Here is a 27,189-nt window from a genome sequence, read left to right as displayed (position 1 = left end):
CTAAAAGAATGTCTTTGATCTGATCTTGTCTGTGATGGAAGTTCGAGAACGCCGATCGTGGCGCTTATTTTCCACCATTTCGCATCCTCCAGAGAAGCTTTTACGCTACTTGTACAAGCCGGTTTTGGAGAGAGTTTCAGGTCCAAATTGCACCCCCCGAAGTAAGGACCTGTTGTTCACTCACCGCTGGAAGTGAAAGAGGGAAACCCAGACAGATTTCACGGAAAAAATTCAAAGCATTCTGAACTTCCTATGCTTCCTGCTTGATAGCCAAATTCCGGCTTATATTTGACTGACATTCGTATATCACCGGTTTTCTTAAGACCGGAACCGGTTGTTTTAAGACTGATAACCTTCAGCATATCCATCCTTCACTGCAAGACCTCAGTCAAGGTAAATATTATCCAGCATCCCGACGAACTTCGTGGATAGATGAATTAATTGGTCGACAAGACATTATATTTAGGAACGAGTGTGATCGACTCAAACTGCCTCTAACTCTTCCAGCATGCCAGTTTTCGCTAGAAAACGACTTTTTCCGGCAAACATAAATGCTCTGGGTTTGCATCACAAGAAAACTACCATTTAACATGACCTTCTTGGATGACAATTAGGAATCGTGTCGACTAATTCGCATACAGGGTTAAAAAAAAGCGTTAAAAGCGTTAAGTTAAAAAAATACTTAACTGCCTGTAGGGGCCAAATCAGGATCCACTTCCAGGCGGTACAGATGGGGCCCGCGAGCTTTACGCTGCCTCCTCTACGGAGTTCATACCACAGTACCAAATTTGCTTATGTTAAAACTTGCGCTGAGGATGCCCATAGACTGAAGAATTATAGTTACTGGATTGTAGCCTCAGATACTTCGGTACCAAAGACTCGCGCCGGTGGTTTTTCTACCATTCCAGCATTCCGTAATCGAGAATCGATTTCGAGAGGAGAAGAATAAGGAGTACAAAGGAAAGGGGAGGAGAGCAGTACACTCTTTTGCTAAGGCATGTGAAGTTTCATGTTCCTCTACCTCACACTAACCAAGTACCAAGGGTACTTACTTACTCAGCTTTTTTTCCATTTTTGATTGATTTCACTTAGGTGCTAATAAGTGCCAGGTACTCATATAAGGCATACTTAACCGCTCATTAGAAAGGCAGTTGTCCTCCCAGCTGAGGTCCTCAAATAAGGCAAGTCTATAACAAAGCCCTTTGAAATGATTTACCAAAAACCAGACCTCGATATACTTTTCCACTTTCTTTCGTCAACATCAAGTCTTCCTAATCCTTAATACCATAACATACCATCAACAAGTCCTACCGAATATTTATTAGCTGCAATCGCTAATTAATTTACCCGAAACTAGGACAAATTTCCAACTCCAACACTCCACCAATCCCATTCACTTGACACAAATGGTTTGCTTCCGCTACGTTTGCTTTGCCTAGGAAGCTACTCGTGCCCCTGCAACTTTTACACAATTTTCTTATCCTTCAGCCGAGCTTTCTCGTAGACTATGTTAGAATTCACAAGGAGTAATTAGAATGTTCGCCGAACAAGAGAAGGAAATGCTTTAGAGCAATAAACAAGTCTTTAATGGGCTGAGGTCAAGAACAGCACCCATGCCCACTAATACTTACATACCAACACATCTCCTAGACTGGGCATTCTGAGATGTTTGAAAATCCTGGGAAAGCTTCTAGTAGCTAATAAGAGAAAGAACTAAGCCTCAACTGCAAGCCACAGCCTAAAAGTTTTACTTCTAATTGCTATCGGAAAATCCGATTTAAATGCGTGTAGTGACGGGGAATGTGAGATAAAAAGAATAATGGAGACAGAAACGGAGTGCAAAGGAGTGAGAGTAGATGGACCGGAGCGAATAAAAAACTGACCTAATTCGATTAATTAAAAACTGTTAGACTCGTCGAGGAAGACTCCAGGATGGGACTGTTTGGGTTCTATTCATATTAGCATCCTTGAAAGTTTCTGAATGTAAAATTTCCGATAATTAGCGTCCATTTAAGAGTGTATTAGGTTTCAGTAAAAGCTCCTGCAGTGAAGGATCACTTGGTACTCTGGCACAAAATCCAATAAATATCCTGGAAGAGAAACCCGATGCCGACCTTTATGATGATCAGAGTAGATGCAATTTGCAGTAACGAGAAAGAAATATGATGCGGAATATGAAGCAGAATGTTTAATGAAAAATATCCTTTGATATTATTAAACGTGTATCTTCTGAGGATCCAGTTTTAGTTTTCATTTCAATACACTTTTGATAGAGCATGAGATACACGATTCGCATTTCTAGTACTCTTTCTTGAAATTCGCATCTCTATGACCGACCCTTTATTGGAAAAACGACTCCCAAATAGAAAAATACACAAATCCTTTCGGACTACCCCCACCCGCTTATTGAAAGAAAAACCAACAAACAACTTACCAACTGCTTTTGCAAACTCGCCGCATCACCACGAACTGGACCTAATCCAAGCGAAGATAATTCGGTGTCCTTTCGTATCACCCATTCGGTGAGTTCCCGCAAGGACAGTAGCAATGCATTCCAGTGTTCAGCATTCGATTCCAATCGATTTCTGTAAAGAAGAAAAAAGGAAATTAGAAAAAAATGAGAAAGCGGATATTGGAAAGGACAAAAAAAATAGGATTTTCAATTAAGTGTACGTCTCCAAGGGGATGCGACGACATGAGCTTTCCAGAGAATTTTAATTCAATTTATATTCGAGAACGGATCAAAGGCAAACACAGTTACATCTTAAGAAAATTAGTTGGAATTTGAGACGAACAGGAAATGTGTAGGTCGCGATCTACTTCAGGGAAAAAATAGGAACCACTTGAGATAGAGATGAATACTCGGCATTGTGAGAGTAAAAAACGGTGATTGTGTGATTGAGCGATGGCCAAAAACCAACCCTCGGAGCCAAAGTCTATCAAGAGGGGCAGAGCTATCCCAATTACCTAAAAAGATGGCGAAATTGACCGCAGTTTCTCCTGTCTCAGATCTTAAGGAGACGCAGCCTTTGGGGCTGCCATTTTTCCTAGCTATCCTCCGACCATAAAAGTGGAGGATGTTCCTCTTCTATGTGAGTCTTCTAAAGTTAGAAAGAAGAAGGGCGATTGTAAACCAAAAGGACAACATCATATTTCTAATTCTGACTAGCATGCACAAGCGCATATCGACGGGGAACTTCAGTTGTACAATATGGGCGAACCTTTTGGTCGACTTCCACAACTAGCTGTTAAGTTCGGAGCCAAACCTTCGTTTGATACCGTCGAACTGAACCTTATTTTAGTTTTTAAATTTTGGATTCTACGTCTTCGCCCGGAAGCGCAAGAATGGTCTCTCTTCACTGTAAACGAACTGGGATAGGCGGTTTTGTTCATGAAAAGCAAAAAAGTACCGAGACCGAATGGTATTGCATCCAGCGGATGTTTGGCAGCGGGTGTTTTCCCCTCTCGATGGAAGGTTACGAGGCTCATATTGATAAGCAAAGTCAAGGCGACCTCGAGGTGCCATCGTCAAAATATGTTGAGGACGTGGGTCAACCTGCTTGAGAAGTTTATTAAGCCAAGATTCATTGACGAAATACGTGCGGTGACAGACTTGTTTTATTATTTTGCTTTTAAGCCGGGTAAATCCACAATTGATGCGATTGAGGAAGTGGTCCAAATGATGTAACTTGCTGAGGTATACAGTAGCTAGCAGTCGGCGAGTGATACTTCTTGTGACGCTAAATGTAAGAAACGCCTTCTACTTCGCAAGGTAGTGGGGCATGTTCAAGGCGCTAGAAACTTGTTGCCATTTGCCAAGCTACCTTCCGTGGATACTAACATATGTGGTTTCCATTTACCCCTTGGTGGGCTATAGTGCGTCAACCACACCTACGTGCCGTCATTCGCGATTGTCTCAAACGCGCTGTGGCTTCCCTAAACGTCCGCACCCCTTCTCCATAGCGTCGGCCATCGTAGGAGAGTGGATTCTACTGCATGGCGTAGCCCACAGAGCAATTGTTGTCCCCTTTAATGTGTAACCTATCCACTGTCCCTTTTGCATTCCGATCAAATGGCGTGCGAGTATCAAGCCTGTGCGCCGACCAAGTGTCAGGCCAGCATACACCGGCAATACTTCGCTAGGCACTGACGAAATTTTGGATCCTTCGATTTACAATGAGGGTCACATTCCATGTGCCACTCCCCCCCCCCCCCCCATCACAAGTTGAAATTGAACTGAAAATGAATCTAGCGCTGTTAATGCGACGGGCAACGTCTAGTTCGGTGCCATCATCGGCAGAAAACAACGCTGAATAGATATATAAATTGATCAACGCTTTCAATATTCTGCTCGTTAATGTAGATCGGGAGCGCACCATAACCCATCAGACAGAGAACCTTGGCTTCATTGCCAAGGCCCATGATGACAGAGCGGTCATGTGTCATCTAGGTAGTCTAAGGAAGGATGTCATGGATGTCATAATCCACTGAACGCTTCCACGTCGTCTAGAAACCACTGTGCGGGTAGACCGTGAGGCCCAGCTTCTTTGCTCAATTTGAGTGCATTGTTGGCCGAAATGAGGAAGAGTTCATATCTGCACATCATGGTGACTTACCATTTCATCCACATGTAGGAGGAGGAACATCACCGGATGCTAAACGGTTAAGAACCATGGTGAAGTGTTCTTTCTATCTCTTCAGTTTTTCGTCATTGTGCATGAGTAGCCGACCGTTGACGTTCTTTACAGGACGGAACATTTGGGACCATATGCAAGTTCTTTCGTGATACGATATACACTATGGCATGTTCGGCTTCCCTCACCAGCGCAAATTCTGTTTTATCACGGCCCACATTACGCAGAACTGCCCAAAATTTCGCTCGATATCGGAGTTCAAGCGTGTCACACCCACCACCAGCGTTCAACCGAGTCTTCAGCCCGCTCCGTTTATCGATCCGCTTTCATAATTCCGATTACTCCCTTTAGGGTCGTGGCTGACAACCGGCATAGCGCCCTAGAAAAAAGTATTTTTGGTGATTGCTGAATGATCATCGATATCCTCAGACCGGTTTTTCGGTGTATCTGCCATTCTATTAGCCTTCCTACTATCGTGCGACAGCTACATCATATATGTGGTCAATTCTTTGTAAGACATCGGTCCGTTGAAACCCAACTGACTTCATGGCAGACTCTGTAGTCGAACAATATGCAACCAATAACGAAGAGGTGGAACAACAGAAATCAACCAACCTCCATTATCGTTAGGGTCATCAAGACCGTGCTTCCCCACCACATAACCAAGATATTGTCAAAGCCCCCCTTTGCGTTCAAATCATGATCACAATGTCACCTATAGAAGGCTTCTCCTGAACTGCGTGTAATTGTTCATAGAAAGCATGCTTCCCTTCATTATCGGAAATTAATCTTGCAGTCAGAAGTCTGTCAAAAACCGTTTTGGGGTAGCCGTCAGAAACAAAAGTACACAGGATATCGTTGGAATTCACGCTCAAATTGGAGAAAGCGAGCGTTCGGCGGACCCTCGATACCAATGTCCAGGAGCGTGCGCATGTTTCAAAAACTAATCGTAGTTCTTTTTCGATAGCTAAAGGTCGTAGCCATGAGGAGCGGGCCAAAATATAACCGGGTATGGATTCTGTCTAGCCCTGGAGGAAACCAACATGTTGAAATGGCCGTGATATATTGTTGCATCATAGCAAGCACGGAAATAAGCTTGTTCGAGTACATCGCAGACGAGGCTGCAATAAAACCGATCAACCAGCTGATGGCCCATGCCAGAGGCCCTTTATACAGCAGACGTCGTTTGTTAATAAGTGCGATTCACTCCATCCTTCTTCCTATATGAGCTGGTGACCTCAATGAAGTGATGTACTACAAGTGTCTAATAAGAACAATGGCGAACTGCTTTGGGAGTTGCTTTCGCCTATCGTACCGCCTCAGAGTCGGCAGTAATTGTGATATCGGGAGTTATTCCAATTGCTGTGCTTATTGCAGAGGAGAGGTCGATATACCTCAGAAAATTAGAGGGAAGTTGGGTAGTCGTCGCTTCTGAAATGAGAACTCACACTCTCAGTGCATAGTAGAAATGCTGGCAAACAGAATCAAGGGTTATATGGACCGCGTATCTCATCAGGTTGACTCTTGAGGTTAACTATTACCTGACCTACCAGGAGACATGTGTATTCTCAATCTTACCTGTGAATAATCCGGAAAGCAAGGTCGCCCGTGAGGTGGATGATACCTGTCGGACCTCTTTCTTTTGCAAAAGAGCGGAAAAGTACCAAGTGCCTCCGGACTTAGCAGGTAACACTCAAGGCATTCTTAAGACGATAAACAGGGAGATGACAGGGTAGCTGTACCATGACAAGTGGGCTCCTGGGCCATGAGGTGCGGGCAACTACAATGAATAGTCCTACTGCTGGGTGTGACGCAGCGAGGTTTGCTTTAGCTGGTAGTTTCCCTTAAACATGAGTCTGGTACTATGCCTGGCTCTTCCAACACTTTTCATTTCGCTAGCTATTTGAATCCATACTCGGAAGGAAAATGTAAAATAAGATGTTCCTTCTTGTATGTCGAGTTCAGGAAACACAGAAAGTGCCGGCTAGGTTGAAAAAGAGGGTTTTAACGAGGTAATACGCGCCCCACCTTTTCGCTATTTGACATTTCTGATGTTATAGGGAGGATGTTCACTTTCCGATTCCCATGAGGTATTGAAGAGAATTGTTTTCCTCGCTATCGAGCGAGTATTCGGTTGGAAACGAGGGCTTCGCCTCCGAACAACTTTCCAACTTCAAACAGTGAAGACTAGATTGGGCGGATTTCATTATCATCTTGTCTTCTTTGTAGAAAAGATGAAACATTTATTTGGATAATAGGGATCATACTAAGGTACAGGATTAAGCTGTCCTCAACGATACATTTTCATTTCGTAGTAGGATTCCAAGACAAAGTCTTCGCTCCGAAGATTAACTGCTTCTATGTCTCACTTAGCAGTGTACACTTTGTACATTATCAGGTGTTGGGGTTGTGATAGCATAGGCCATTATGAGCTTGTGGAAGTTGTTGAGACAGTAATGTGGGCAATGGAAAAATCCTCAAATTCATGAAATTCTTCTTTTATGGACTTTAGGGTGTCCCTTGTTTATGCCTCAGCATGCATTCGAAGAGACATATCACCCCATTCTTAATAGTACGTGACGAGCCAAGCAGACAGAAGTGTCAATTTTGTAACCTCTGCCCTCCCACAGATACCACTGGCCGTAAATATCGCAAACATCACGAGCCGCGAGTGGCGTGCTACGGAACAATTGACTTCACCAGTTACCCCAATACTTCTCCGTAGCGGAAACATTGCTATCTAGGATCGACACCTTGTCACATGACAAACCGCGAGACGAGCTGGCAAAGTCGATTTTTTTAGGCGGCCATCGGAGAAGACCGACAAAGAGTCGAAGAACTGGATTCCCCTACCATTTACGAAAAGAATCACGGGGGTCTTGATCATCCCCTAGTGGAAGTGTTCACTCGCATGTCTGCTTTAACTGTGATGAAGTTACGGACCGCTTCGATGGGCGTTCACGACAACGTAAGCTCCTCTGCTATGGGTCCGAGCTTTAGCTAATTGGAATAGCTCTGCTGTCGTGAGCGACTTCAACCAACTCCGACGGTCCTTAGTATATATAGGCCATTACAGAAAAAATAGTTGTTTGATTTACGACCCCCATTGAGCCAATCCACACGCCAACCACAATATCTTATATACCTTTCATGGAAGAGCCTGATAAACATCTAGTTAAATTTCCCTGATGATACGTTTCTATCTCTAAATTTCTTGGCCCTCATTTAAAAATCCAATCTACACCAAACGATTCAATCCGAAAACAGCTCTTCTAACAACTGCTGAAGGCAGCAAGCAAATCAAAAGGGATAAATGAACTTAAAAGGAGCTACATATTGTTTGAGAGCCAATTGTCGAGACGTCTTCAAAATATGTGGTGAGATTCTCCGAGAAGACGAGATACGTTCCAAGGAAGCTCAAATTCTGTATGAGCATATATGCCTGGACTAGAGCGTAATGTACACATCTATAAAACTAAAAAAGGACCACTTTCATCCAAGTTATATAACGTGTTACCTGAATAAATAAGGGACGCTGGAATGACACATATAACAACACTCATTTAGAGACAGGAATCCATTGGGACCGCATGGTTCCTGTAGTCCCAGGATAAACAAGCATTTGTCGTTCAATTTAAATGCACAAAGCTAGGTCGAATCAACAAACTGGTCAGGGTGAGATAGACGTAATCCTTGTATTTTATGACTGTCTAGGAGTTTATTCTTCATGTGTACGGTACAAATAGATCCTTCTTGGATTGAAGAAGAACATTTAAAATGATGTAGAAGCTTTAAATCAAACAGAGATGAAAATCTTGCAAGGAGAGATAGTTTGATCTGTTGTGTGCACATTTGAGTCTCCTTGCTTAAACAAGAGAGGCCTCAGGGCGGAATATGTATAGTCTGTTGCTCATAAATCCTATAGGATGCATAGTATAACAACCACAATAAATCGCTCCACCATTAAATGCAGAATCTCAATAGATTTATTTGATTGTTTGATCGTTCAAATAGAACCAAACCAAGAGTGACTCGTTCATCAGCTACAGCACTAGCTATATTGCTCGGCATCACCCTCGGGAATCACTCCAAATAATCGCAAAGACATGAGATTCGCTACTCAAAAAGAAGGAGGTGGAGGGATTTCTCCATAAAGAGTAGCTCCAGATGAGTCAACTTCAGATAGATCTAGCGCAAGATCCTGGTACGTACGTTTTGAAGGTTTTGTTGAAAATTGGTTTACCGTCTGTCTGTTCTTTTTTTAAAGAGGTGAAAATCTTCACAAAAGCACTGGCCCAGGACTGTGTGAGGTTCTTACCCACTAAAACAACGGGGGTCCAACGACCCTTCTTTGAGTGGTCCCATCGCCGTTGCCATCTGCTTATGGATCTCTTCCCTTCGATTTTTTTCTCCTCCGTTATGGAAGAGATGGACTTGATGTTATATATGTTCGTCATCTCATCTGCCATGATGCTAATCGACCATTCCTGAGATAATGAACGCCGTATCCTCTGAGACGGTCCGGAAGGAAGAACACATCCTTAGGGCTGTTCTCCGCAGATCGAGTTAGAGTTTGGGGATCCCCAAACTGGGACTGCATATAGAAAGATGGAAATTATTACCCTGCAAGTATGCCCTAGACCTCCTACATTCAGCAGCACTCTTGACCGCCATACTAGCGGTAGATGCCTTTCCGCTAATATACTCCACGTGCTGCGCAAAACTGAGCTTTACATTTATTATCTGTCCCAAGTATTCGATGGCCAGATTGGAAGTGATGATATGATTTCCAGTTCTAATGCGAGCGAAATATCTCTTCCGGCACTTGATGATGAGGACCGTTTCCGTCCATTCCCCCATGAGTGCCAACTCCATGCTAGCCAGCCAATAACAACACAGATTGCTTCGCATGAGTGAACCACAACTAATGTAATATCGTCAGTGTAGGTCACCGTCGTAGCCTCCTCTCCAGAAGATTAAGAACATCATTGTACGTGGTGTTCCACAGTAGTGGGTCCAATAGCAGCGAGATAGGTGGCAACATCAGTCATCGCCAGGAACTTCTGTATGCGGCTCCAATTGACCGAATTGAATGCATTTTTCACATCCAGAGTTACTACCACGCAATATTTGCTGGTACTACCCTCTCCATGAATTTAATTTTCGCCCAAACCGGTGTAGATTTCACGGCAAACCTAAGGGCCCGGTTCGGTATTTCGTCCAGAACGGGAGCTTTGTTGACACCTATTCCGCTACAGATCTCCAACAGCTCGTCTGCGACGTCACGTCCAGCGTTCCTTGACTGGTATCGGCGCCCCTCTCTTTCTGGTGAATATGGATAATTTTCAATAAAAGAGTTGGACACGTGATCGGCGGAGATGAATGGCCTCTGAATCGTCCCATCACGATTCTATAGGCGCTTCCCTAACAGTCTACATCCGCCTCATAGCAGAACGATCGTACCTACCGCCCTCTAGGCCACCGAACCGGAAGCAGATTGATCGAAGGTAGGCTAGTTCCCTATTATACTGGTAGTTGGCTCTTCTATCCTAGACATGGACGCGTCATATGCCTTAGAGACGAATTGCGTGACATGGAAAGCCTTTTTCGATGAGCCGCCAGACTAAGTATTATAGATTGGTTCAGCCACATTTCCATGAAAGTCTGCTAATTCAGTACTTCTGTGGACTAGTCTGATGTCCTTCTCGAAATTACGTATGTTATTTGCCTAACGTGCGACTGTCTCCTTGGGCCGGTAACGTGACATTCTCCCTAAGTAAGTTCTTAACTTGGTTACGAAAAGCAATCAGTTTCGCCCAATCTAGATTTCTTTCGAAGTTTGGTGATATTTCAGCCTAAATCCTCTAGGTCAGGGTCAACTTCGACCTTTGACCTGGGCAGATTCGCACCTTCGATTCCTTCTGCGCTTCTCTGTGAGTGACCTTGGCCCATCCACGATTTTCGATTTCCTTAGGTTCCGCTTCGGTCGCCGGCGATCACACTAAGCGCTCGGACTTCCTCCTTTCCGTAATTTTAACTCCATTTTTCGGAACCACCAGTGTGCTTTTTTCCTCTTAGCCGCCTACTAATTCCCTAAATAATCACGATCTTTCCCCCACACTCTTTTATTTGGTGGCGGGTCGATGGCAATATGGTAAGGTGTCACCTGGGTCGCCTGTTTGGATGGCCGGTACCAGCTTCTGTTTGAGTGCTATAACTATAATATTACTCCATTGTGGTGATCCATGAACATGGTATCTAGGCTCCGAAATACTCTCTGTTACGACATCTACTCAAGTTAATTCTATTATTAACATTTTATTATTATATTTTGAAAATTGACTGCAAACTCCCCTTAAGTTCCACAAAACCGGCATGTAAGTGCCGAGCTTCAAGTTTCCGACTTGCTTACTCTTCACAATTCAGGGAACGTCCGTGAACGGCTGGCTAGTCCTGCAGTACATTGCGTCCCAAGTGATTGACGCTATTTGCCAGCGTGCACAAACCCGAAGCTCCCCTTGCGTTTGGAACGTTTTGAATATCGGGAAGTTCGTCGAAGCTCTTGGAGCAGGCAGAATCGCGCTGGAGGACGCTTCGGGGGTTGATTACGTTGCAGCTGACGCTGCCGTAAATTCAGAAATGAACCTGATAACTGCAGCGTGTCAGGCTTTCATGCCTCGTTGGGACCATAACCATGATAAACTTTCTATGTACTAGCGGACGCCAGAAGTTGTTGACCTACGGAAGGAGCGATATAAGCTCCGACGTGTGAGGCAACGTTTACCCGCCCGCGAGGAAACATACGCTATGAAGGGAAAGTATAAATCAGCAAAGAGAGGCTCTGCAGTGCGATAAATAAAAGCAAAGCTCGCGGCTGACAAAACCTAGTCAACAAGTTAAATGAGGACCAGTGACATTATTCCCCAGACATCCCGTATGGGTTGATGCCAACAGCGCAGGAAGCGAAGAAGATGACTCCCTTCTCACAATAAATGACCTCGAAAAAGCGGTTCTCACCACGAAAAGCAAAAAGACGACAGGTCCTTGTGATATCCCGGCGGATGTTTATGAACCGGTCTAACCCCAATGGCCAGACTTGCTGGTTAAGGTGTTCAACGCTTCCCTGAAGGAGGGCATTTTTCGTTGTCGCTAGAAGGAGGCGAGACTCGCGCTGATCAGTATAAGAAAAGGAAACCGTGAGCTGCCGTCTGCATACCGACCATTGTGTATGCTTGTCACGGCCGGGAAAGTGCTCGAAAAGCTCATCAGCAGTAGACTCGCTGAGACGATCTGCGTCGCCGAAGACTTATCGCCAACGAAGTTCGGATTCAGAGCAAAAAGATCTACGGTGGATGCTTTTATGGAGATCATGGATGCGGTTCATCGAGCCAAGGCCAAACCACCGCCAATCTGAACGGATAGTGACCTCATAACGCTTGATGTCAACAATGACTTCAATCCCGTTCGATGGTCAGATATGCTAGGCAAATTAGAAAACTTATTCCGCATGCCAAGCTATCTCTTCCAGATATTGAAGGATTATCTGAAAGACCGCTTTATGGGATGCCAAAGGGCCAGGGGAGGATGAAGATCACGCCAAGATCACTGGAAGGCTGCCCACGATACCCTGCTAACACTCGACATGCTAAGCGGATGGATGATTGCTCATGGCTTCAGCTTTGCACTGGAAACAAGTCAAGCAATCATCTGCACCAGAAAGAGATTCCCGATCCGGCGACTATAGAGTCAAAATCAGCGGTTAAATATCTTGGTTTAATGCCCGACCGGAAGATGAGCTTCTTCGAGCAAATCAGATCAGCAGCGGGCAGGGCTGCAGCTAGAGTCTCAACCTTGGGTCGGCTGATGGCAAATGTTGGGGGCCCAGTATCTACCAGAAGACGTTTTCTCATGGGAGCAATGCAGTCCATTCTGCTTTATGGCGCGTTGCCCTCCTTGCTAAAGAGTGCAAAACTATCTACAGCACGAGAAGAACGTCAACGCACACTTACTCTCCTGACAAAGTGAATCAAGAGGCAGATGGACTGCGCGGCTCATTGACAATTGGGATCCGTGGCTGAACCGAACGCATGGTGAGATTGATTACTTCGTTACCCAACTTCTAAGTGGGTATGGAGATTATCAGTCGTCCCTGCGCAAGATTCGGAAGGCACGATCTACTGATTGTGTGTTCTGCAATAGAATGATGGACAACGTCGAATACATCTTTTTCTCTTGTGAAAGATGGGACGGATTCGGATTCGTCATTAGCTTTATGTAGATACAGGCGAGCTCTCTCCAGCCAACATTGTCAGATGGGTGCTGAGGAGCGCTATTCGTGTTGTACATTATGTTCGGGCTCTTCTTGTTGCGTAAAATATTGAGCTCGACCGACAGAAGGACCGGATGGCAAGGGGTTCCCTGAAGCGACAGCTCCCTTCCTCCCCATCCTCCCGTTGGTGAAAGAAATTCCCTAAACTGAAGGCTGCCTTAGTCGAAAGAGCCCGAAGTAATGTGTCATATAGTTCCAGGGTAGTTCGCTGATAACAGGAAGGTGTTTGGTTGGTCGTCTGACGACATACCTACCCTACTCCCAAAAAAACCACAACGAAAGCCACGTCCCAATCTAAGAATGTTGAAAGAAAGTAACAAAGGCCTATTGCCTAAACCAGCAACTCATAATCTGGTATTTCGCCGGATTTCTGACAGCGAACGGAGGAGCTGCTGTTTCGGGGGAAAAATTACTTGGAGCTCAAAGATCATTTCAGAGGAAACAGGTAAACGCTGTAGGCAGAGCGAAAAATTCAGGAAATAGAATATTGCAATTCTAACCGAACTAACCGTTGAAACCTTGTATTGATAAGGTAGATATGCTCTTTTTTTTGCAACGAGTTGTGAATTCTAGACCAAACTGTAAGAAAAGGAAATGATGTAATAGAAGAACCAATAAAGAAGGGAATAGAAACGCGGCGAGGAATTACAAAGCATGCATGGAAGGTAGGTGATAGCCTTATTGGCAAGAAAAGCTAAGAAAGTCGACGGCCACAAGATGCCATCGAATTGTGCTCACAAACGATCTAATGCCGGCGAAACTCTGGAACTTGGATTCGTCCAGAGTTTAACTGGTTTTAACGAACGCCCAGTGATTAAACTAATTACAGCAGTAAGACCAGTACAATGACGAACACAAGCGTCCATGACGAACACAAATATCCAGGGAAACGAAATTAAGAGGTTGTTGTTGTAAATACTTAACCAAAATGTAGGTATAGTATCAATATATCAGTTAAGAAAAGAACTAGGTGTTCTTCCTTATCCTGTAAATATTTTTATTTTTTTCCCCGCATACAATTATTTCGGAGACCACGTGCGTCCTTCCTCAGTGTTAGTACCTAATATATCAAAAATATCGATAATTCCACTATTTTCAGACCTTCAGCTTATTAAAGGAACTCTAGATGTCGAAAAGATCGAATCATCGCCACTTTTTCAAAAATTGATCGACCTGGCCATCCGAATGGACAACGCTAATGTTGCCAATGTAATATTACCGCCTGCACTTCTGCGTGGCCTTCTTGAGATCACTTCGAATATCTCGACATTCCTACTTAAGGTTCTGGTGACCCAGTTTGCTTCTCGTCTTCGGGTAAATATTCTCATCGTTAGAACCCTCTAGTTCTACCAGTACTTTGATATTCAATTGGGAGGCGTAGCCTTTTGCATTGCAGTTATTTTCGGATCATCATTTTTTCTAAAGCCGCTGTCCCCAAACGCTTATCAACAGACAAGCACCCAGACTGTCAGCCCTGGCTTCAATACGACGAAGATAACTTGGTGATCACTGCAGCTGTAGGCTTGGAAAGGAGGCACTAACATATGGCCAAGCCGACTACCAAAATTATCCTTCTTCGAAGGATGGTCATAATTTCAACGTTGACCAGTACCATGCATAGCACTAGGAAGATATGCACCCACCGTTGGCCAGTACCATGAATAGCCCTAATAAGATGTGCACCACTCGCTTGACGATTACCTATCTTGTCGTGGTGAGGGCGCTCAGTAAGAAAGATCCTCTAGGGAACAAGAGGTGACACTTAAAGAAAAGATGTAATCAAAACCCCCAGCGAAGGTGTGACTACCGCGCCGAGGGCTGAATGGTCACAGGGGTTAAGATGTGGCCATGAACGGGGTGAACTCTTGGTACCAGGCAACCCCCAGTTTCAACTACCCTTGCCTTGAATGTGAGTCGAGACTCTTTAGAAATAAATCTGTTCTCAGCCAACACCACCAATAAAATGGAATGCACTAGAAACAACTTGCAACAGCCTTTCAACCCGCTTCAAATGGCGACTGGTTATAGACGATCGATTATCCTGCAAAAGGGACGATTATACAGGGAGATTAAAGAATTTCCCCAGGTCTTACCCGTAGTACATAATTTGACAATGGGGCAAACTATAAAGTTGGAGTAAGGGCATGTATCTAAGGACTTTTTTGAAAGCATGAACTTAACGATTTTTCTGCGTTTCCGTAACAAAGCGTCCAGAGTTTCAGGCTTCAGGGCTTGATGAATTAAAGCCTTTTCTGTAGTGCTACTATGCAGGGAAACAAGCGAAGCATAGCTTCTACCAAACCTTTTGGCACGTTTTGGTTGATTCTTAATTAAGACCTGATTTTTTCATTGCAGTTCTCACTTCCCGTTTTCAGCGTTTCGGTGACTATAACTCAGAGCTTAACGCGACAAACAAAAATTCAAAACCGCCCCAATTAGGACTTCGCTTGTTCACTTAGTTTTTGCGATGAATTTCTCCAAATGGACGTGTGTACTGAAGTTTCCCAGAGCACTATTAAGTAATATGAGAAAAACCTGAAGTGCGAGGCAAAAGGAGAAACTACAAAGTGCAAAAAAGAAGAATGAATGCATCTCAACACTTCCGTTTCCACAAAAATCCTTTCTTGCTTCCCCGTACTTTGTGCAGGCATTATCTACGTTCCCATTGCATTATTCCCTCCGTCTGCTTTCCGCTAGAGCGTGCATTTGTTCGAGTGCCATCTTGCAACGATTTTTCATCTTTCCCGGGGAACAGAGGAATTTCCACGAGAAACGTGAGTGAGGTAAACTTCAGTCGCGTTCCTTCCATTGCCCCTTCTGCAAGGACTAGAAAGGGAAACAGTGTCTTCGGACAATGATGGGAGTGTCTTTTTGCAATCAGACGACAACAACGTTTATCATCTGACACGTTATTCTTCTCTTCCCATGCGAAAATGAAATTTTCTTCCTTTTCCCGGCATCAGGACGAAGGAAGAGTCGACACACACAAGGCATTCAGGCGCAAAATGGAAATGCTGAATGGAGATGTCATCTTTTTTGTTGGAGAGCAAATCTGAATTAAAGCCAAACTGGAGGAAGAAAAATACTCTTCCAACTTCTTACGTTTTTCAGCATTTTTATTCGGGTGCGGAAAAGTTTCCCTACGTTGGTGAAATTTGCCTGAGCTCGGGTGAAAACTGTCATGTGAACGAATGAAGGACATGATTTACTGATGCGAGATAATTCTATTTGAAATCAGAGAAGAATAAAGATGCGTCTGTATCTAAATTATGACATTTATGCCTGGCGATGAGAAAAAATTGTCTGGCTCGAAGAAGATGTGTCGAGAGTCGACAGACGGATTATGATCCTTATGAAATGGCGTAGACTTGATTGATTGATTGATCTACTCATGGAAAAATGCGAATTACACTGAAGTGAAATGGGATATTGATTTGTAGGACAAAAAAGACCATAAAGTGTTTTCTATCCATTTGGAAAATTTAAGAATTCAAATTTGCATAAAAATAGCTTTGCAACGAAATTTCGACTTTACCTATGAAGTTGCCATGTAAGATGTTGTTGGTGATTATGTATTGTTTATGAACGCGTCTCTCTAGATCTTGCCCCGCAGCCGAATCCAAGTTACATCACAGAATAGCAACAAGAAATAATAGAATATATAGTCATTATATGTCCTACAAAGAAGTAAACTACTATGTTTGCCAAGTTTCCTAGATTTGAATTTCAGAAGAGATCAGTAAGGCATCACCATTCCCTAAAAATACTTGCCGAGAGAACGTGAGGACGAAATATGTAGGCGAAAATACGACCCAAAATTATGGGAGTAGTAAGCGGTCCCGTTCCATGTGTTAGAGTGAGATAGCATGATGGACCCCATTAGATAGATCTTCTGAGAGAAAGCTATCAAAAACCGTAGCAAATATAAATTAGTTTCCGGATAATGGAATAAGCTCATCCTTCACATTTAACTTATGACTCCTGTCCTGCCAAGAACGTCTTATTTAGGGACTGGTTTGTCATAAGATACTTTAGGACGTTTTTAGTTTCCAAGTTTAGGGAAATTGAGGGTAATCAACATTTCCCTGCCCTTTTCTACTACTAAGATAAATTCATTCGCTTGAAGATTGCCTACCTTATTGTGGTTGAAGAAATTCAAGACAAGAGGTCCTGAAGCTAAGCGATGATCGACCCGCTCCCTGCTCTATGAAACGCTAGAGGAGGAGGATGGTGGTCAAGTTGGGGGTAGCTACCAATGATAGTCTACTTGAATTCAACATGTCAGAAGAGTCGCGCTTGGTCGGCTATGCAGATGATGTCGCGTCGGACGCACTGTCGAACAGGTGCAAAGCGGACTCTGGATATTGATGCGACGGATAAGCGGATGGATGACTACTCACTCACTGCAAAAAACCGAAATAGTCATCCTGACTAAAAAGAGAATTCCGATCCAGCATCCCATATTGTTCGGCGAGTCGATAATCGAGTCAAAACCAGCGGAAAATTACCTCGGGTTAACTCTTGACTCAAAGATAAGCTTTTTTGAGAAAATCAAAGCAGCAGCGAACAAGGAGTTTCGGCGTTAAGTAGGCTGATGGCAAATATTGGGGGTATGGGCTGACGACAAGGAGGTATATCGTAAACGTCTCGCGCAAGTACAGAGACGGGGAGCTTTGGGGGTGGCGTCTGCGCACCGCACTGTCTCTAAACCGGCCGTGATGGTGATCGCGGGAGTGATCCCCGTTGCCCTTCTTGCTAAGGAGTGTCAAGCCATATACAAGCGCAAGGGAGAAGAGCCAAGGAAGGTGGTTGCTCGTGAAGAGCAGCAATGCACTCTAGACGAGTGGCAGTTCTCTTGGGAAAATGAAACTAGAGGCAGATTGACTGAGCGGGTCATCGGCAACTTATGTGCGTGGCTGAATCTGAAACACAAGATTGGAAAGGCGCGATCTCCGGACTGCGTGATTTGCAATGGAGTTGTGGAAGATGGGATGGGATTCGTCAGCAGCTCTATTTAAACACAGGGGATCTCTCTGCTGACAGGTGTAGCCTTGTTGCCCATTACGTTCGGGTCCTTCTCGTTGCTAGGAAGACAGAGCTCGACCGGTGGAAGAGCCGGATGGCAGGGGGTTCCTTGAACTGACAGTTCCCTTCCTCCTCTTCCAAGCGGGAGAGTTCGGGGATTAGCCCGAAGTAATATGACAAACGGTTCGAGGCTAGCTCTCTGACGATGACGGTGTTTAATTGGTAGTCCGACGACGTACCGAACCGGGAGTCCAACGCTTTGTGCGTAAATGCATTCACCTACCCTACCCAAAAAAATATTGATGATCGAGCCGCAGGCTGAGCTTCAAGTATCTTCGTCTCAGCGGGAAGGCTTTTATAAAGATAAAACTACTCCCAGCATTAAAACTAAGAAGATGGCAGCAATCTTGGTCAGACAAAATCTAACTTCAGTTCGGAAAAATGAATGATAGAACCAACTTGTCGATGAAAAATCAAGTGGAGTTCTCTTCGGGAAAGCGACCCTTTTAGGTGAACCACTTTTGAGCAAACCATAAAACGCACGTTGTCCCAAGGTTGTTCGCTTCATCAGACTTATTAGCACTGATGAAGGGAACAAATGGTTCCTGAAATATCGGTATTTGCAACTAAAAATCAACACCAGCGAATGGGAAAAACAAGTTTTTATTATTTCAAATCGAGAAAGTTCCGGAGCACATTCTCTATCTGTAAAATGACGCTCAATTTAAGGGAATACTAAAAAGCCTTGATGGCAAAGTGAGACCTTGATGTAAGCCTTGGTGGTGTTTGTGGCGTGAAGCTGATTTGGGCGGCAAAAGTACCAAAACCACCCTCCCTCCAACGCTGCTCGCAAATTCCCATGTTGAGGTGGGTTGCATGGTGATGAATTCCCCGATGAATTTGCGACGGCGATTTGCTTCAAGATTCACGAGAACTCTAGAAAAGATTGTTTTAAGATGTCGGTACAGAAGATGTACAGTTGGCGGTTAGCTTCCATGAAGAATGTGCACTTACTGATACGGCGAAGGACCAGATGCGAGCCCATAGAACGCTGCTGGTTCTCTAACCGAGCCTACACGGTTAAAAACATTCAAAAAACTCGACGAAGGGTGTGCCAAGAACCAAAATTGAAAGGAAGGTATTTGTTAAAAGCTGCTCGTAAACCAAGGGAGACTGTCGGGAGTGGATCGGGCCAAAGCACGTAAAGGTAAGACATGAGTGCGGTCTTGAGAGTTCGATGAAATCACCCAGCCATGACGTTTAACTGTGGATGATAAGGCGTGCGAAGCGTGCTTCGTCTTCTCATATGCGCGGTTAGATATGTTTCTGCGTAGGTGCGGCTGTCATACATAAGTCGGGTCCAATATTTTTCACCAAGTTGTCGCATATGATACAGTGTCCCTCGATTTTTCGAGCAGGTGGCACATTGGTCACTTGCCTGGTCTTCGACCACGAGTTGCGATTTAAAGAGGCAATGCATATCTACAGCTCACGCCAGTGCGTCTGTTAGTTCTATCTCAACTCCCATCACAGGTTTTAAGGTAATTTGGTGTTATAGGATGTAGTCACGCGAAGCTCCGAACTCGTTTGAGCGTTGCTGGAGATGTGGACTTTAAGCCAATGTTCGGTCAATACTATGAAGGAGTGACCTCGGTTCCAGAAAGCGTTAGAAGCCCCTAACGAAAACAGGAAACGATTTCCGCTTGTAGGCAATTTTAGTGGGCTCCAAGTATAATACCACGGCAAAATTCTTGCTCAAGGCTAGTGCGACGTTCACCTTCAACGATTTAATTGTTGTAGCATTGGACAACGCGGTTTAGCTTCTTCTCAACGCCTTTTCTGCTTCATGCCTTAACGATAGTAGACTCTTCTTGTTCTTGGCAGACAGATTCCCGAGCATTTCATTCAAAGGGGCTAATATGTCTGCGGCGCTTGGAATATAGCGGAGATGAAAGTTGAGCATTCCTCAGAATCGAAAGTGGTAGACAGATGTTTTCTGCTTCGGAAAATACCCAGTAAAAAAGTTGCTGCAAACGTTGGTGGTGAACATCCGAAGATATAAAAATTTCATCCAGGTAACGCCAAGAGTCCAGCAGGAGATGATCCATGATGCACTGTGGCGACAGAGCTCTGTTTTGTAGACTTATGGACAACTGGGTAAATTCCAAGTGGGCAAATTCCGTTTTCATGGCTTTTTGGGGATGACTTTCTAAGTTATTGGAGTTTGAATAAAAAGCCTTGCTAAGATCGATTGCGAAGAAAACTTTAATTTTTTCCTCCAAGAGCGATTGATCAGGTACGGTGCACACATTCAAATGCCTGGAATTACCGGTGACTTGCCATGCACTGCCAGTCTTTAAGAGGAGGTGGAGCAGGTTGGACAACCGACTGGGTGGTCATCAAATGATGCCTGGCTCCTGTAAGTCGCGAAATTGCTCTTTCGCGGTTACGAGGGAGGGGAGATATCGATGAGGCTGTGTGGACTCTGAAAAATAGGGAGGGCCAGTGGTATGGATCTCGTAATACACTAGCAGGTATGAAAGCAAGATAGGATCCGCAGAGCAAACGTTCTTCACTAAGCACCAGAGAAGAGTAACGATGTCGGAGCACTTAAATAATGAAGATGATCTGAGCGCTCGGTGGTTTCCTGTTATTGAAAGACGAGTACATCCACCTCTTACCTCGGACGTCGATGAGGAGGGCGGGATGATGAGCTGCCAGAAGTATGGACACCACAGGCTCAAGTTGAAATTTATTTTATGTTTTCTGAATATGATAATTGTCAAGGCATTGGTTGCATGGAGAGCCAGAAGGTGGCATTGGAATTGGTGTAGGTCATCCAGATGTAGATGGGAAAGCCGACTTCTACCACTTGGATTGACGGGAACTGCTTTATCAGTTTATTGCTCCTGAAAAACATGGCACCCTACACTTCTTTATCTGGAAGCCATATGGTGGTACCATCACCAGCTTAGTGAGGCAGCCGAGTATCAGTTTCTCAAGATGCATTAAGATCTCCCGATTGATAACGAGTTCAGCAGAATTTCAGCCACTTGCTGAATGAAGAATTGAAACGACTAAATCATATCTGCTTGCATCCAAATGGAACCAATGTATTTTAAACGGCGATTCCACGTTCAAAAGTCACTGCCTAAGGTTGGTTTTCTAGAAGGCTGTAAGATGATAGAGCTACGCCAATGCCATTGCTGTAGTTGTCGATTACCTGACGCTCTCCAATGATAATTTCTAGCTCAAGTTGCTGGCATTGGTCGTTCAATCTCTTCTCTGGATGAAGTTCAAGGTAGCCTGGTCACTAATCCTTATGGCGCGTTATGGCTAAAATTCACCGTTAACAGCATAAATGAGAGGTTGAAGGAGGTATGGGAATCGAAGTTTTCTTTTTATTTCCAGGAAATTGGTGCTGTGGTTTTGGAACGGCCTGGTATCTAGAACAACCTCAACACCACCGATTGAGAGCTGGTAAGCAGTACCCTGTTTCAACAGGGCAACTGTCTAGAGGCAGGAACAAGAGGCTTCAAAAAGAATTACAATCTGACATAACCACGAATGTGCAAACAACCCTCCAATCGCTGTTCCCAAATACCTGTTTATTCCCCCATTTTCAAAATTGTCTCTTTTTTCTGCTTTCTTAACAAGATTCTAGGTTGCTGGGACCCTGAAATATATAGTTGTCAATATGCCCTTAATTTTGCATAGCGATTCCACGGCATTTACGCATCTTCCATGTCGGTTCGCCATAGCTGTCTAGCCCATTTGAGGGAGAAGTAGGGGAGGGTCACTATGGTCTGAATGGTCGGGTAATAACTAGACGTCACAGCGAGTAAGTGCAGTAAACTCCAGCCGGACTATTACTGACCTGAAGTTCTTAAATTTCCTTATGCCTTGACAACGATGCCTCACAGGTGGGATAACTCGGCTGAGATTTTTCGATTTCATTAACATGTGAGATTGGATTCTAGATTACGGACGCTCCCCAAAATCTTTGCTTGTTCCAACTTTAGGGAATTTTAACCTGGCTGGTCATTGTGATCGGACTCGGAGGAGCATTCTTGCAGCAATATGCTATTTTACTTTGTCAATGGCAGTGACCTGCCCAGAACTAAGCCATTTAAATATCTCGGGTCAACGCTATCAGCCAATGGAGAACTGCGTTGTGTAATCGCTTCACGCATTAGTGCAACCTGGATGAAGTGGCGCTCCGCAACTGGTGTCCTCTGCGATCGATGTATCAACGAACACCTCAAGTCTAAAATTTACCGCAGTGTTGTCCGCCCTATTACTTTCTATGGTTCTGAGTGTTGGCCAGCTACAAAAAACAATGAACGGGGTTTTGCGATAATAGAGACGGGCTATGGGGTTGCACCGATCATGGAAAAATCGGAAGAGAGGCGTCTTCGATGTTGTGGTCACGTAATTCGCGCTAACGCAAATTCACTTGCCAAGATTGATGGGAACATGAAAATCGATGGTAAGTGAGAAATGCAGTCGTCAAAAGAGGCACGGCAAGATCGGTTGGAAAAGTAAGAGGCAAGCCATAAGAGAAGTGGTAGAAGTATCTTGTAATTTACAGTGTCGAAGGCTTTTGCGAAAGCAGTGTCAGCGTACTTCATGCCGTGAATTTAGACATATGGCGACAAAGTTGGTAAAGTCAAACAGGTCGGAGGCAGTGGACCTACGGTTAACGAAGCCGTGTTGCTCTTTCACTACGTGGTGGGCAAAGTGGGCGGACAACCAGTCGCTGACATATCTTTCCAGGATTTTGGAACAGCAGGAGGGGAGGGAAATGAGACGGTAATTCTCGGCAAGCATACAATCGCCACTTTTGTGTATGGGGATGATGAGAGCCTATTTCCACAGGCTGGAAAAATGATTTTCTTCGAGGCTTTTGTTGAAAATGAGAGATAAGGGAAGAGAAATGGACTCAACAGTTTCGAGCAAAAAGAGGTTTGAAAGACTATCGTAGTCAGGTCCGACATTGGCATCACGTTTGCCAATGAGGTGCTCGGCAAGGAGAGGGGTAAGAAGGCGAACGGTAGGCGATGCGGGACAGGCTACATCCACTATCGGGAGAGATTCAGAGGAAGAAGGGGCAACACAGACTGAGAGAAAGTAGTGGCAGAGTAAATCACAAGATAGTTGAGGGGAGTTAGCTGAGGAGCCAGAGAATTTAATGAACGGAGGGGATAACTGGACAGGGCATTGGGAGTTGCGAATGTGAGACCAGAAAGGTTTGAGGTTCCCGCGCTTTAGTGAGTCTTCAACACTGGTCGAATATTCGTTTCTAGACTTATGTATTAGGAATTTGACCGAAGAACGTAGAGATTTGAAAAAAGTCAGCTTAGGTTCTATAAGACAGGAGCTTCTTCCTCGCAGTGTGTTTTTGACGTAGCTTTTTGCGGGCTTCAATGGTGAACCAGACAGGATAAGAGCGTAAGGAGGGGACATAACAAGCAAGAAGATCAGATAAAATGGTATAGAAGGTGTTGAGTGCTTGGTCACACGTAAATGGAGAGAGGAGGGCTGAGTTCAGACCTTCGAAGTTCGAAAGGTGAGTGGAGTTATTAGGTAGGGAAGGAAGGCCAGAAGTAATGGGCCAGGAGAGCATGGGAAGATTAAAATCGCCACAGAGGATGAAAGGAAGTAATGGAAACAAAACGATTAGGACCTCTGATAATCTGTCGAAGAAATGCTCGTAGAGAAGGCGGACTGAGGCAGGGATTATATACATACGACTTGATAAAGGGGCATACGTTTGGCGGAATGACTCGTATGGTGACAGAATCATAGGTGGAGGTGGAGGAGGAAAAGATAATTTCGGCGCAGAGAGGGGACTTAACCGTTATTAGCGCACCGCCGCCGGTTGTCTTGCCAAGCGCAGAGTAACCTTCGAGGGGCTCGGAATGTGACCAAAGGGAAGACTGGACGATAGCATCGAAGTCGTGGGGGTATGTCACTTTGAAGGATGCTATCACTCGGTCAGGAGACCCATCTTTCGTCAGCTTCACACATGAGAGAGGTGACAAAGTTGAGTTGGCTTTGCTTCTGATAGTACGTGTATCGTCACGGTCTTGAATGAAGTGCTCTAGCACACTTCAAGGCCCTGACCCAATATGGATTGTTGCACCAACGATTATTATTAAGTCCACAATATTCCATTTAGAAAGGTTTAACTAAACTTTATTGAATTTTTTGCTGTATCGAGTGTCACCTCAACCAAGGAAGATCATCTTACATCGCTGCAACTTCAAACCGGGAAAAGCGAGGATAATATTTTCGAGGAACGCACGTACAGTATATCCTCGACAGGATTTTCTCTCCTCAGAAGATAGGTGAAGATCATGACGAAATTCAGTCCTTATCCGAAAGGTAAATCTTGTGCTGCTATTCTACAAGTTAGGTCATTTTCTCACTGTAAATTTTGTGGATCCAAAGCCATCTATTTCCAGGAGAAACTTTCAGATGTTCAAAGACACATTGCCTCGCTCCAGAAAAATGTATCTTGTTCCTAAAACGTGTTCGAATTTTCATAATAAAATACGGAAAACCACCACCACGACCAATCTAACATAACTCCATTACAGTAAACCCTTTTCTCTGCACATTCCAGACAATAGAAATAAAAGATTCCTACAAGGAAATCCGTTTTCCTAAATCTCCACGCATACAGAACATACTCTCGACCCGTACATTTGCTTTATCCTGCGAGCAAGGAGCAGAATTTTCTTAGACGGAACAATAGTGTAATAGTGCACAACGTGAAAGGACTGCAAAACTTCAAAAAGAACTTTCTGCATTCCTTCCTTGCTCTCCCAACACTCCTTGCGTTTCCTTGCCGCTTACCTGCTGCGAATGTCGTCTTCGAGTGTATGTATGTGTATTCAGCATTTGTTTCATGCAACATGTTCCAAGGATCAACGGATTGTCCTCCGGGGTAGGGCAAAGAACCCAGCACTATAGGAAAATAAGTAAACTATGGAATTGTAAGGACACGTTGAGCAAAAAAGAGAGTTGCGGCAAAAAATACGTTTTCCTTTCTTATTTAATTCAGATTTTAGATGTAGAATTTTAGATATGGAAAACGACATTCACAGTAATGGAAATGCATGTCCTCAAGCGCGTCTTCAGAATAACTTACAGAGAGGTAAGCACGTTACACAATAGGGTTTAAGGGAAGGTTAGTTGATAGATGCAAAACAGAATTCGTTACATATGTTTTCGCTGATACAATTGGCTTGTAACGATGGCAGATATTTTTTGAAGTTTTCTTTGGAAGAGATTTTGAATAGATTTCCAGGAAATGTTCTAGGAATTTAGCATGAAGGAAGTAGTTCTCCTTATTGTTTCTTGGAAAGCCACCCTTCGTAAAAAGGAGAGTAAACTTGGTCCCTCCGGGAAGTTGAATAAAACTCTCAGCCTTTTGAACTTGCTCAAAAAAGGACAGCTATCACACAACAGAACCTTGCATTTCAAAGTTACAGAATAATCTCGTCCTTATTTGGTGCGTCCTTTTATGAATCTAAGCTCAAGGCTAACTCATTATACGAAATTCTTCAGCAGCATTCAAACTCCAGATTTCTTAGACTCCATTTCGAAACGAAATTAGTCCATCCACGAAGAACAACCCTTTGAGTATCAACTTATCCACTTTATATTTCCAGTTGACATACAAAAATACATGCAGAGATAGCGAAGACCATCCAACAACGCAGCTAAATTGCACGCCAGACACCGTGGCCTGGATCAAATTGGAATACGGAGATTCAGGAAAAATGGATCCGAGCCATCGTCATTTTGCAGAGAATAGACAAAATGCACTTGGAGATTATTCTTAGTGTAATCTTGGTAATTACACTTCCACTTGAGCCTCGTGCCTCTGGGATTTCCACAGCGAAAGATGAAATCTTGAGAAATATAAAGGAAGACGTGCAAGAACCCAAGGCTGTGTGCTACTCTCGACCATTATACGACCATGGAGACATGCACGAAAGTATTTTGTACGAAATGTTTTTCCAGGTGGGCTACATACCTAATTGCAATGCTTTTAGCTTTTAGATGATTCCATCTTTGATTCATCTCATCCAGGCGTCTTTGTAACATGACTGCATCCTCTTGTGATGTCAACGAACCAAGAAGTTTACGGCCAGTGCCATCAAGACGGTCGTAAACAACACGATGCGTTTCTATTTCGGATTGAAGGTCCTGAAATGATATAAGATGAAGAAAATTATGAGAATTAGTTGCAAGAAATAATTAGGTTAAAAACAATGTAGAAAATTGAGTAGAAAAATGGGAATCCAGAAAAGTACCAAAATGGAATTTGTTAGGTGAAGGTGATAGCCCGCCCTCAATCAGCCCCAGTTGGCCATATAGAGGCGCTTTTAGGGGCTAAGAAACAAGACAAGCCCGGAAGCAATCAATCAGAAAATAACAATTACAATAGATAGAAAAATTAAGTCAAAGAAAGTAGCGATTCCAATTAGCATTCTTACTGAAATTTTATCCTTTTTCGAGTGATTAAATCTGTCTTAAGGAATGGTCCCCCATCAAAATGCAGAAAACCTCAAGCAAGCCTTAACTTCAATAACCAAGCGAATTTCCAGATGTTCTGGATATTACCATCTGCTGCGTATCTATGCATATTGGCGGAATACATTTTATGCATATATCTATGTTCTGATACCTCGTCGCCTCAGTTAGTAAGTTAGACCTTACCGTGCTACGGGGACTATGGCACGGCGAACCTCCTAACCCCCATGCTCGTGGGAATCAAATGAATACAAAAAAGAAAAGAAAACGAAAACCAAACAAGCGGGGCCCCGTACCGCACAAAAACTGGCTAATCAGGCGGAGGCACATCTGCGAATTACAGAGAGCCAGGTGATTACACCCAAGAAGGGAGAAGTTGGGACGTCAAGCAGTGGATCCAAGGTTAACATTGGTATACTGCGTGGAAAACAGCCAACGAATACCACTACTCAAAAACCAGGGACCAACAATAGCACATCTGAGATAAATATAGCAGACGTCAGGAAGGAGACAGGTCCTTAAGAAAGCTCGGGATAGACCTAAGCCATCTCTATCGGAGCCGAGAAAGCGGGGAGCTGCAAAGATCAGCCCGCATGAAGGGAATACTCCCAAACAATCCAAACCCAAGGGGGGAGAAAACCCGCGAAGGTCGGG

At 44.1% G+C, this 27,189-nt stretch overlaps 1 protein-coding gene across 9 annotated transcripts in view; it reads right to left on the bottom strand.

The window, feature by feature from the left end:
• LOC119660390 (dystrophin, isoforms A/C/F/G/H) overlaps positions 1-27,189 on the bottom strand; it is a 1,277,654-nt gene that overhangs the window by 314,371 nt on the left and 936,094 nt on the right. For all 9 annotated transcript variants that reach the window (XM_038068919.1, XM_038068914.1, XM_038068920.1 and 6 more), the window contains 2 exons: positions 26,036-26,208; positions 2,435-2,585 (listed from right to left, as the gene is read on the bottom strand). In XM_038068919.1, coding sequence (XP_037924847.1) covers positions 2,435-2,585; positions 26,036-26,208 — 324 coding nt within the window. The remainder of the gene's footprint in view (positions 1-2,434; positions 2,586-26,035; positions 26,209-27,189) is intronic.

The sequence above is a fragment of the Hermetia illucens genome, chromosome 6 (assembly GCF_905115235.1).
Source record: "Hermetia illucens chromosome 6, iHerIll2.2.curated.20191125, whole genome shotgun sequence".
Lineage (NCBI taxonomy): Eukaryota > Metazoa > Arthropoda > Insecta > Diptera > Stratiomyidae > Hermetia > Hermetia illucens.
The sequence above is the reverse complement of the archived record's forward strand: the minus strand, read 5'-3'. Positions and strand labels throughout refer to the sequence as shown.